This window comes from Pongo pygmaeus, chromosome 20, assembly GCF_028885625.2.
Source record: "Pongo pygmaeus isolate AG05252 chromosome 20, NHGRI_mPonPyg2-v2.0_pri, whole genome shotgun sequence".
Classification (NCBI taxonomy): Eukaryota; Metazoa; Chordata; class Mammalia; order Primates; family Hominidae; genus Pongo; species Pongo pygmaeus.
The window spans coordinates 3,032,587-3,045,207 of record NC_072393.2 but is presented as its reverse complement, the minus strand read 5'-3'; the positions used below and the strand labels follow the sequence as shown (position 1 = coordinate 3,045,207).

The window sequence follows — 12,621 nt, the reverse complement described above, 5'->3', positions numbered from 1 at the left end:
AGGCCCAGAGAGCCCGATGCGTTACAGAAGGGGAAACTGAGGCCCAGAGAGCCTGATGCGTTACCGAAGGGGAAACTGAGGCCCTCAGAGGCAGCCTGAGGCCAACTTTCTGCCCATGGGAGGACACGCACGTCCAGGGAGAGGGACCCCCAGGGACAAGCTGGTAGGGTCTCGGGGCCAGGCCCCCATTCTGGGATTCATGGTTGCCTTTCCTGCCCCTGAGCTCACCCTGCTGGGAGCAGAGCTGCTGGCCCCCTGAGGCAGCCCCCCACTGGGACTGAGGTGCATAGGAAAAGTAGGGACTTGCTCACCCCATCCCCATGGCCCTGCTGACGACGGCTCACAGTGACTCAGCCTGAGGTGAGGTGGCTGTGGGTCTAAGTGGGAGACACACCCTGCCCTGGCGTCTGAGAGGGGAGGTAGGCTCTGCCCTGGTGTCTGAGGGGGGAAGCTTGGACCTGCCTGGGGTCTGAGGGGGGAGGGTTGGTCTTGCCCTGGGGTCTGAGCAGAGAGGCTCAGACCTGTCCTGGAGTCTGAGTGGGGAGGTATGGCCCTGTCCTGGGTCTGAGGGGGGAGGCGAGGCCCTGCCCTGTAGTCTGAGGGGTGAGACACACCCTGCCCTGGGTCTGAGGGGGGAGGCAGGCCCTGCCCTGAGGTTTGAGGGGGGAGGCTTGAACCTGCCTGGGGTCTAGCAGGGAGGGTTGGCCTTGCCTTGGGGTCTGAGTGGGGAGGCTCAGACCTGCCCTGGTGGGGGAGGCAAGGTCCTGCCTTGGGGTCTGAGTGGGGAGGCCTGGCCCTGTCCTGAGTCTGAGGGGGGAGGCGAGTCCCTGCTTTGGGGTCTGAGGGGAGAGGTGAGGCCCTGCCCTGGGGTCTAAGGGAGGAGGCAAGGCCCTGCCTTGGGGTCTGAGGAGGGAGGCTCAGCCTTGCCCTGGGGTCTGAGGCATGTAGGGGCTTGGACATCATCTGTCATGGATGGAGTGTGGGGTCTCTGCTCTCCAGCTCCCCCAGTGCCTGTGACCCCCCACTCGTCCCCATCCAGAAGGCCTTGGGGTGTGGGGTGATTTGGGAAATAATGCAAGCCCCAGAAGTGTGAGTAGGACCCAGGATAAGTCCCTGCTGGGCGCCTCCTCCTACCCGCAATCACCCCCAGGCCAGGCCCACTTACCACCAAGCAGGGTCCTGAGGGGCCCCACCTGCGCTGTGTCCCCCCAGGAGCCTGTGGTCTTCAGCCTTCCTGAGACAATGGTGTCCTTGGCCTCAGGGTGGGGGCAGCTACACTAATTCTACTGGTAAGGTGTCCTGGAAGGGTCACAAGTGTACTGTGAGGACACAGGTGTCCCATGAGGGCTCAAGTGTTGAAGGCCAAAAGAGTGAGGGTTGTGATCAACTCAGTGTACCACTGGAGGCTACATGAGTAAACAGCAAACTGTTCTCATGAAAGCAGGATGTTGGCAACTGACAAACTGCGTCTGCCGCCCAGAAGGAATGCTGAGGGCAGTCACGCCCCAGGCACAAGTGTTTCTTGCAAATAGGCAAATCTGAAGCCTGTTAGCAATAACGTAAATGTGTGATCAATCAAGCAGCTGGCCAATCGTTTCCTCCTCTCTGCTCTTTCTACCCAATAAATACGAAGGGCTGTAGAAGCTTGGGGGGCTGCCTTTGCTCACTAGAAGCAGGGAGCTCTCTTCTTCTTCCCCTGGCCCCTTCCTTTAAAACAGTTTTTTTTGTCTTAAGTTTTCATTTCTACATGCGTCCCCTCGTTCAGTCTTGTAATGATGGTCTCAAGTAGTAACAGTAGTAACTGTCGTAGTGACAGTCTCAGGTAGTAATCGTGGCAGCCACACACAGGCGTCCCATGAGGGCACAGGTGTCCCATGAGGGGCACAGGCGTTGCATGAGGGGTACAGGCATCCCATGGGGGTACAGGCGTCCCATGGGGGTACAGGCATCCCATGAGGGGTACAGGCGTCCCATGAGAACACAGACGTCCCATGAGAACACAGGCATCCCATGGGGGTACAGGCGTCCCATGAGGGTACAGGCGTCCCATGAGAACACAGGCATCCCATGGGGGTACAGGCGTCCCATGGGGGTACAGGCGTCCCATGAGAACACAGGCGTCCCATGAGGGGCACAGGCGTCCCATGAGAACACAGGTGTCCCATTGGGGCATAGGTGTCCCATGAGAACACAGGCGTCCCATGAGGGGCACAGGCGTCCCATGAGGGCATAGGCGTCCCATGAGAACACAGGCCTCCCATGAGGGGCACAGGCATCCCACGAGAACACAGGCCTCCCATGAGGGCACAGGCGTCCCATGAGAACACAGGCGTCCCATGGGGGTACAGGCGTCCCATGAGGGGTACAGGTGTCCCATGAGAACACAGACGTCCCATGAGAACACAGGCGTCCCATGAGGGGCACAGGCGTCCCATGAGAACACAGGCGTCCCATGGGGGTACAGGCGTCCCATGAGAACACAGGCGTCCCATGAGGGGCACAGGCGTCCCATAAGAACACAGGCGTCCCATGGGGGTACAGGCGTCCCATGGGGGTACAGGCGTCCCATGAGAACACAGGCGTCCCATGAGGGGCACAGGCGTCCCATGAGAACACAGGCGTCCCATGGGGGTACAGGCGTCCCATGAGAACACAGGCGTCCCATGAGGGGCACAGGCGTCCCATGAGAACACAGGTGTCCCATGAGGGGCACAGGTGTCCCATGAGAACACAGGCGTCCCATGGGGGTACAGGCGTCCCATGAGAACACAGGCATCCCATGAGAACACAGGCGTCCCATGAGGCGCACAGGCGTCCCATGAGAACACAGGCGTCCCATGAGGGCACAGGCGTCCCATGAGAACACAGGCATCCCATGAGGGCACAGGCGTCCCATGAGAACACAGGCGTCCCATGGGGGTACAGGCATCCCATGAGAACACAGGTGTCCCATGAGGGGCACAGGTGTCCCATGAGGGGCACAGGCGTCCCATGAGGCGCACAGCGTCCCATGAGTGGCACAGGCGTCCTGGGAAGTGGGGGCACCCTAGGGACGGCAGGGCTGGCAGGAAACGGGGGCTGATGGCAGCACATGCTGGGGCCCCATGGCCCCTCCCTTTGCTTACAGCTCAGTTCTGAAGCAGGACAGTGTTGGGAGGCACCAGGCGAGGAACTGACTGGGGAGGCGGCTGCCTTTTGTCACTGGAGGTCACCAAGCAGAAAGGGGATCTGGAGAGGGATGTGGGGCTTGGGGAGGAGGGGCCGGCAGCTGGGAGGTGAGGCCAGGAGGGAAACAAGCAGCCAGGTCTTGCCCAGGTGCTGCCCTGCCCAATGAGTAGACAAGTGAGCCTCAGTCCAGCCTCACATGACTCAGGCACCTACACAGAGAGACATTGTGTGTTCTGAGGTTGAGTGCCTCATGATGGACTAAGCCCTGATCCCAGGCTAAGCCCCCTATGCTCGACTGAGCCCTGATCCTAGGCCCAGGCCCCTACTCTGCACTGAACACTGATCCGAGGCTTAGTCCCTCATCCTACACTGAGTCCTGATTGCTGAGTCCCAGGCCCAGCCCCCGTCCTAGACTCAGCCTTGATCCCAGGCCCAGCCCCCCACTCTGTACTGAGCCTGCATCCCAAGCCCAGTCCCCATCCTAGACTGAGCCCTAATCCCTGGACTGAGCTCTCATCCCAGGCTCAGTCCACATCCTAGACTGAGCCCTAATCCCAGGCTCAGCCCCCTATCCTGGAATGAATGCTGATCCCAGGCTCGGTCCACATCCTAGACTGAACCCTAATCCCAGACATAGCCTCGAATCCTGGATCAGGACCCCCAAGTCCCAAGCCCAGCCTCCATCCTAGACTGATGCCTGACCCCAGGCTCAGCTCTGACTCCAAGATGAGCCCTGATCCTGGCTGAGCCCCAATCCTGGACTGAACCCTGATCCCTGACTGAACCCTGACCCTGACTGAGCCTATGATGATGGACAAACCCACACCTTGACGCTTGATCCTGGTTAGAACTTGCTCCTGGACTGGGCCGGGCACAGTGGTTCACACCTGTAATCCCAGCACTTTGGGAGGCTGAGGCAGGCGGATCACTTGAGGCCAAGAGTTGGAGACCAGCCTAGCCAACATGGCAAAACCCCATCTCTACGGAAAATACAAAAAAAACTAGCAAGATATGGCACAAGCCTATAATCCCAGCTACTTGGGAGCCTGAAGCATGAGAATTGCTTGAGCCCAGGAGCCGAGATCATGCCACTGCACTCCAGCCTGGATGACAGAGCAAGACTCTCTCCAAAAAAAAAAAAAAACTTGCCTGAGTCCTAAGCCTGATTGAACCTTGACCCCAGCTGATCACCAGACCCCAGGCCCAGATAGCACATTAGGACCAAAGTAAAGCGCTCTCAGAAGTCAGCGTTTAGCCTAACTTTAGGCCAAGCTATCTGACCTTCTACCACAAGTTAATCACCTGCCTCCTGGGAAAAAGGCTTTATGTGCATTAAAACTTATTTAATCTGGCTGGGCGCAGTGGCTCACACCTGTCATCCCAGCACTTTGGGAAGCTGAGGCAGGCGGATCATTTGAGGTCAGGAGCTGGAGACCGGCCTAGCCAACATGATGAAACCTTGTCTCTACTAAAAATACAAAAGTTAGCCAGGTGTGGTGGCACATGCCTGTAATCCCAGCTATTTGGGAGGCTGAGGCAGGAGAATCGCTGGAACCCGGGAGGCAGAGGTTGCAGTGAGCTGATCGAGCCACTGCACTCCAGCCTGGGAGACAAGAGTGAAACTCCATTTCAAAACAAAACAAAACTTAATCTAACCACTCTCCTCACACTGCAGAAGGGCAGGCCCCTCTTCTAGAAATTCACCCTGAAGACAGGGCTGTAACAAGAACAAGTACATGTGCAGAAGGTCATTGCCTGAAGTGCTATTTGTGAATGCACAACGCTGGGTTCAACCTGGATGTGTATACACAGGACAGAGGTGGATGAATGAACTATGCCACAGCCCAGAGAGGAGGGCTTTGCAGCTGTGCAGAAGAACAAGAACCAGCTCCATGAATGGAATGCAGTGCTTGCCGGGACATGCTGGGATTTCAAAATTTTTATTTTATTTATTTATTTATTTAGAGATGGCGTCTCGCTCTGTTGCTCAGGCTGGAGTGCAGTGGCACGATCTCAGCTCACTGCAACCTCCGCCTCCTGGGTCCAAGTGATCCTCCCACCTCAGCCTTTCTAGTAGCTGGGACTACAGGTGTACTCCACCTCGCCCAGTTAATTTTTTCGTTTCTTTTTTTTTTTTTTTTTTTTTTTTTTTTGAGACGGAGTCTTGCTCTGTCGCCCAGGCTGGAGTGCAGTGGCATGATCTCAGCTCACTGCAACCTCTGCCTCCCGAATTCAAGCGACTCTCCTGCCTCAGCCTCCTGAGTAGCTGGGATTACAGGCACCTGGCACCCTACACGGCTATTTTTTTTTTTTTTTTTTTTTTTTTTTTGCATTTTTGGTAGAGATGGAGTTTCACCATGTTAGTCAGGCTGGTCTTGAACTCCTGACCTTAGGCAATCCACCTGCCTTGGCCTCCCAAAGTGCTGGGATTACAGGCGTTGTTTTTTGTTTTGTTTTGTTTTGTTTTTTTGTATAGATGAGGTCTTGCTATATTGCCCAGGCTAGTCTTGAACTGCTGGGCTCAAGCAATCTGCCCGCCACAGCCTCCCAAAGTGCTGGGATTACAGATGTGAGCCACCATGCCCAGGCTTTTGTGTAGTTTTAAGCCCTATTTGTGCTTTCTATATTGAAAGATAAAATTGATCAACAAGGATGGAGGGAAAAGCTTAAAGATGGAATATCAGTAGAAAACAAGTGAACCAAACTGTATTTCAAATGAAAAACGTAACCACATAGAGATAGAAAAGAATCAGCCTGCGGAACTTGTATACACAGTACTCACTCTAAAGACAAAAAGAGGCTGGGCACGGTGGCTCACGCCTGTGATCCCAGCACTGTGGGAGGCCAAGGCGGGTGGATCACGAGGTCAGGAGTTCAGCACCAGCCTGACCAACATGGTGAAACCCCGTCTCTACTAAAAATACAAAAATTAGCTGGGCGTCGCAGCGGGCACCCGTAATCCCAGCTACTCGGGAGGTTGAGGCAGGAGAATCGCTTGAAACCGGGAGGCAGAGGTTGCAGTGAGCCGAGATTGCTCCACTGCACTCCAGTCTGGGTGACAGAGGGAGACTCTATCTCAAAAAAAAAAAAAAAAAAAGTTAGCTGGGTGTGGTGGTGGGTGCCTGTAATCCCAGCTACTTAGGAGGCTGAGGCAGAGAACTGCTTGATCCTGGGACGCGGAGGTTGCCGTAAGCCGAGATTGTGACATTGCACTCCAGTCTGGGTGACAGAGTGAGGCTCTGCCTCAAAAAAAAAAAAAAAGAAGAAGAGAGACAAAAATAATTGCAAAGAAACTTTGACCTTTATTTAGCAGATTTGTCATTGGGGAACGTATGGGTGTAGCAATTTTGAAACTATCATGTGTTTTACAGGACTGAGCAAAGTAGCAAATACAAAGATATTATTAGGAACTAGGGTCTTTGCTGGGAGAGAAAGATGTAAATATGACCTGAGAGAATGCAAGAAAGAACCTTTGCAGGGTTAAATAGGACTTCAAGTTTCCCAGCCTGTGCAACACAGCAAGACCCCATTTCTACAAAAAATAAAAATGAAATACCATGGGTGTGGTGGCATGTACCTGTGGTCCTAGCTACTTAGGAGGCTGAGGCGGGAGGATTGCTTGAGCCTGAGAGGTTGAGGCCCTGGTGAGCCATCAGTGCTCCACTGCACTCCAGCCTGGGTGATGGAGCAAGATCCTGTCTCTTAAAAAAAAAAAAAAGGCCAGGCATGGTGGCTCACGCCTGTAATCCCAGCACTTTGGGAGGCCAAGGCGGGTGGATCACGAGGTCAGGATTTCGAGACTAGCCTGGCCAAGATGGTGAAACCCTGTCTCTACTAAAAATACAAAAATTAGACCGGGCACGGTGGCTCACGCCTGTAATCCCAGCATTTTGGGAGGCCGAGGTGGGCGGATCACGAGGTCAGGAGATCAAGACCATCCTGGCCAATATAGTGAAACACCATCTCTACTAAAAATACAAAAAATTAGCTGGGCATGGTGGTGCACCGCTGTAGTCCCAGATACTCAGGAGGCTGAGGCAGGAGAATCGCTTGAACCCGGGAGGTGGAGGTTGCAGTGAGCCGAGATTGTGGCGCTGCACTCCGGCCTGGGCGACAGAGCGAGACTCTGTCTCAAAAAAAATAAATAAATAATACATAAATAAATAAATACAAAAATTAATCAGGCACGGTGGTGGGTACCTGTAATCCCAGCTACTCAGGAGGCTGAGGCAGGAGAATGGCATGAACACGGGAGGCAGAGCTTGCAGTGAGCCGAGATCACGCCACTGCATTCCAGCCTGGGCGACAGAGTGAGACTCCATCTCAAAAAAAAAAAAAAAAAAGAGGAAAGAGACTTAAGAGACACAGCACCCAAGCGCCATGCATGGGCTTTGTTTGGGTCCTGACTCCGACCATCCAATGGTGAAAAGACATCTGCATCGTATGATCGCCAGGGATGAGACGTTTTGTCATGATGAACCCAGTCAGGTGATGCCCTGAGAGGCTCTGACATCCCTTTCTGTCACCAGCAAACCTCACACCAACCTAACCTGAGGAACGGCTCAAGAAACAACCAAGCAAAACTCCTCCGACGTGTCACAAAGGAAACTGAGGCACTGCCCCAGAACAAGCAGAGGAAGGCGGCTCACAGCGATGTGGGATCCGGGATTGGATCCTGGCCCAGGAAAGGAGGACGGGAGCGAGAACCCGCCACATTCTAATAAGGTCTACACATATGTTCGTTCATAGGACACTTGCTGATGTGAATTTACTGGGTTGTGCTAGGGTTACATAAGAGGTAAGAGGAAGCTGGGTGGAGGGCGTTTGGGAACTGTGTACAACTTCTGCAACTTTTCTGTGAGTCTAAAATTCTTGCAAAACAACAACAAGAGGCAGGGCGCGGCGGCTCACGCCTGTAATCCCAGTACTTTAGGAGGCCGAGGCGGGCGGATCACAAGGTCAGGAGATCGAGACCATCCTGGCTAACAAGGTGAAACCCCGTCTCTACTAAAAACACAAAAAATTAGCCGGGTGTGGTGGCGGGCGCCTGTAGTCCCAGCTACTCGGGAGGCTGAGGCAGGAGAATGGCGTGAACCTGGGAGGCGGAGCTTGCCGTGAGCCGAGATCATACCACTGCACTCCAGCCTGGGCGACAGAGCGAGACTCCGTCTCAAAAAAAAAAAGAAAGATAGGATGTGGTGAGAAGGGCTGTCACCACTGAGGTCTTCCTCCCTGAAACCCATCACCCCAGTCTGACCAGCAGCAAAATGTCAGACCAAACTCAGTGGAGAGGGTTTCTATAACATACTTTTATTTTTATTTATTTATTTATTATTTGAGACAAGGTCTCACTCTGTCACTCAGGCTAGAGTGCAGTGGCAGGATCTTGGCTCACTGCAACCTCCGCCTCCCGGGTTCAAGCAATTCTCATGCGTCAGCCTCCCAATTAGCTGGGATTGCATGCATGCACCACCACGCCCGGCTAATTTTTGTATTACAAAATACCTTTTATAGTTGAAATGTGGCTCCCCTAAAAAGATATGATCAAGTCATAACCCCCGATATCTGTGAATGGGACCTTATTTAGAAATACGGTCTTTGCAGATGTAATCAAGTTAAGATGGGGATGACAGGCTGGACCCTGATCCAGTGTGACTAGTGTTTTTATAAGAAGAAAAATGAGGCCAGGCGTGGTGACTTATGCCTGTAATCCCAGCACTTTGGGAGGTCGAGGGAGGCGGACCACTTGAGGTCAGGAGTTTGAGACCAGCTTGGCCAACATGGTGAAACCCTGTCTCTACTAAAAATACAAAAATATGGCCAGGTGTGGTGGCACACACCTGTAGTCCCAGCTACTCAGGAGGCTGAGGCAGGAGAATTGCTTGAACCCAGGAGATGGAGGTTGCAATGAACTGAGATTATGCCACTGCACTCCAGCCTGGGCGACAGAGGGAGACTCCATCAAAAAAAAAAAAAAGTAGCCAGGTGTGGTGGTGTGTGCCTGTAATCCCAGCTACTCCAGAGGCTGAGGCATGAGAATCGCTTGAACCCAGGAGGCAGAGGCTGCAGTGAACCGAGATCGCACCACTGCACTCCAGCCTGGGCGACAGAGCGAGATTGTCTCAAAAAACAAACAAAAAACCACAAATGTGTTCAACGTAGGAACAGGCTCCTGCCTCTGTCAATTCCAGGTGTGTGAGCTTAGTCAAATTACTCCACTTCTCTGTGTCTTGGTTTCCTCGTCTGTAAAGTGGGGTGCTATGGCTTGCACCACAGAACACTGCCCTGAGGCCTTCTCAAAGCTGGGTGGTGGCTGCTACTGGAATTTCTGGTCAGTGGCCACGGAGGGGTCTGCTTCAATGTCCCCCCAGCCAGGGACGGAGGTTGGACTCCACGTCCCGGTTTGCAGGACTCACAGCCTCCACAGTTCTGGGTACCATGGCCAGGACAGGTGGGTAGAAGAGAAGTATAACTTTTTTCCTTCCTACTCCACGTTGCTCCCCGCACTGTAACCACTGCCCCCTGGGACAGGTAAGCCGAGAAAGGAATGCAGAGGGGATAAACAGGACGCTGGCGACACAGCCTCTAAGAAATCTTTAATTTCAGCCCGCACGGAGCCCTGCAGAAGGTGAGGGAATAAATACAAAAGGTTAAGATGCAGCATGCCCAGCCCCCAGCCTGCAAGGGATGGGGGGATGCTTGTGGACCGCGATTTCTCTCGTCCGCAAACCGGGGCAGGACACGCTGTGAGCCACCGAGCTCTGAAAGGGACAGTGTTTTCCAGCGGTCTGTTATCCCTTGCAAAGGGAAGTCCCTGCACCCCTAGTCCGCAGGTTCCTGGAAGGCGTTCCTTCTCCTGTCCACTAGAGCGCGCCAGAGTCCACGCCCGAAGGCGCCTGAAGGATCTACTAGCCCCATCCCAGGGTCTGCGTCACCCACAGAGGGTCCAGAACCCTGCCCAGGAGGTGACATGCCCGGAGATGGGGGTCCTGAGAGATGCCCACCCACCCAAGTCCTCAATCCCCTGATTTTTTCACCTTTTCATCCACCCTGGCATCCCAAATGGCCGTTTTGCTCCTTCCCTTTCAAAGGAGGGAAACTGAGTCAAGCAAGGGCAGGAGTACCCTGGGGGGCGGCTGTCCTGGTGAGAGGCAGAGAAGAGAGCGGCCAGCAGCGGGCCGTCCGTCCCCCGACTCACTCGCGTGTGGGCCGAGACTGGAGAGGTAGACCAGGGACATAAGGGGTCCCTGCAGCCACCCGCACCTCCCACCCGCCCGCCAGTGCCGCCTGCCCCAGGTGGGGCCTGGGTCACAGCAGGTTGATCTCGTCCAGGTAGCGGGCGAGCACCGAGTCCCGCACGTCCTTGAAGACCTTGCGGATGTTCTGTGTGTCTGTGGCACATGTGTAGTGGCTGAAGAGGCGTCGGGAGCGCGCCCCCTTGTTGCTGCCCTCGGGGCCGTCCACGCAGCCTGTGTACATCCTCCTGTACATGTCCAGGATGAACCTCTTGGCTGCCTCGGCATCCTGCTTAGGGCCTGGGGAAACAGAGTGCGGGAAGCGGGTGAGGACCCTACCTCTTTGGACCCAGGGGGCCTCTGGAGACCTTCTTCCCCGTAACTAGCGCTGAAGGGCCCCAGGGATCGCGCCTGTCATTTTTCTGCGCGTTGACTCCATCTTTTGTAGTCATAGCTGGTCACATGACTCAGGCCCAGCCAATGGGAGCACAGGAGATTGTCTCACACGAGTCATGTGACCTGAAATGGACCAATGAGACCCAGCTCTGGGACTTTGGGTGGAACTGTGTTAAAGAGAGACACTCTCTTGGCTTCGCTTCCAGGCAGTGCAGTTGGAAAACTGGAATCGCAGAGACAAATATTCCAGGACTGTAAAGATGGGGGCATCAAGGCCAAACAAGGGGAAGAGAGTCCTTTTTTTTTTTTTTTTTTTCTTGAGATGGAGCCTCGCTCTGTCGCCCAGGCGGGAGTGCAATGGCGAGATCTTAGCAGTACCTGGGATTATAGGCGCCTGGCACCACGCCCAACTAATTTTTGTATTTTTAGTAGAGATGGGGTTTTGCTCTGTTGGCCAGGCTGGTCTCGAACTCCTGACCTCAAATGATCCGCCCGCCTTGACCCCCCAAAGCCCTGGGATTACAGGCGTGAGCCACTGTGCCCAGCCCTGCATAGGGTTTTAACATGAAGATTAAACAAGCTATGTGGAGTGCTTCCACCAGTGCGGTAGATGTGTTAGCTGCTGTTATTAATTTTATTATTGTTATCATTATTATTATTATTTTGAGACACAGTCTCGCTCTGTCGCCCAGGCTGGAGTGAAGTGGCGTGATCTCGGCTCACTGCAACCTCCACCTCCTGGGTTCAAGAGATTCTCCTGCCTCAGCCTCCTGACTGGGATTACAGGCCCCCACCACCACACCCAGCTAATTTTTGTATTTTTAATAGAGATGGGGTTTTGCCATGTTGGCCAGGCTGGTCTCTAACTCCTGACCTCAAGTGATCTGCACGCCTCAGCCTCCCAAAGTGTGGTTTCTTATCATTATCACAAATATTATTTAGCACAGCGAAGGGAAGGGCTGAGAGTCAGCAAAGGGTGCACCAGCCACTTGTGCTGGGAGACAAGGATGAGTCACGGGTGGTTCCCTTTGACTTGAATGAAAAAATATCTACCTTATCCTGTTCCCAAATTCTCTAAACTATGAGCTGGTTCCCAGGGCTGCTCGGCAGGGAAGAGGGGCTGTCCAGGCCACCATCATGGAACAACTTGACAACTATCTCCCAGACCCTGTATCTTGTGGGTATGATTGGCTAAATTTGGCCTCATGGGCTCTGAGACATGACAAGACCAGGGGTCAAAACCTGGTGACTTCACCAAAGTTTATGTTTACTGATTGTGGACCTGGTGTCAAGCATGTACTAAGGACTCATCTACTATAGTTGCTTGTATATTGAGGTGAACAGTGTCCCCCAAAATTCATGTCCACCTGGAACCTCAGAATATGACTTTTAGAAATCGGATATTTGCAGATGTAATTAGTTAAGTTAAATTAGGTCATGGCCAGGCATGATGGCTCACGCCTGTAATCCTAGCACTTTGGGAGGCCAAGGCAGGTGGATGACAGATGTGTGGTTGGGCCCAGGAGTTCCAGATCAGCCTGGGCAACATGACGAAACCCTGTCTCTACAGAAATATACAAAAATTACCCAGGTGTGGTGGTGTGCGCCTGTAGTCCCAGCAACTCAGGAGGCTGAGGTGGGAGGATCACCTGTGCCCAGGAGGTTGAGGCTGCAGTGAACTGTGATCACACGACTGGACTCCAGCCTGGGCAACAGAGCAAGACCTTGTCTCAAAAAAAAAAAAAAAAAGAGGTCATACCAAAGTATGGGCCCTACATCCAATGACTGGTGGCCTTATAACAACAGGAGAGGACACATAAAG

At 53.7% G+C, this 12,621-nt stretch overlaps 1 protein-coding gene across 2 annotated transcripts in view; it reads right to left on the bottom strand.

Moving 5' to 3' along the window:
* Window positions 1–9,726: 9,726 nt before the first annotated feature.
* Window positions 9,727–12,621, bottom strand: part of GNA15 (G protein subunit alpha 15) — a 29,461-nt gene continuing 26,566 nt past the window's right edge. For both annotated transcript variants that reach the window (XM_054465727.2, XM_054465728.2), the window contains one exon: window positions 9,727–10,703. In XM_054465727.2, the coding sequence (XP_054321702.1) occupies window positions 10,477–10,703 (227 nt within the window). In that variant the 3' untranslated portion in view covers window positions 9,727–10,476. The remainder of the gene's footprint in view (window positions 10,704–12,621) is intronic.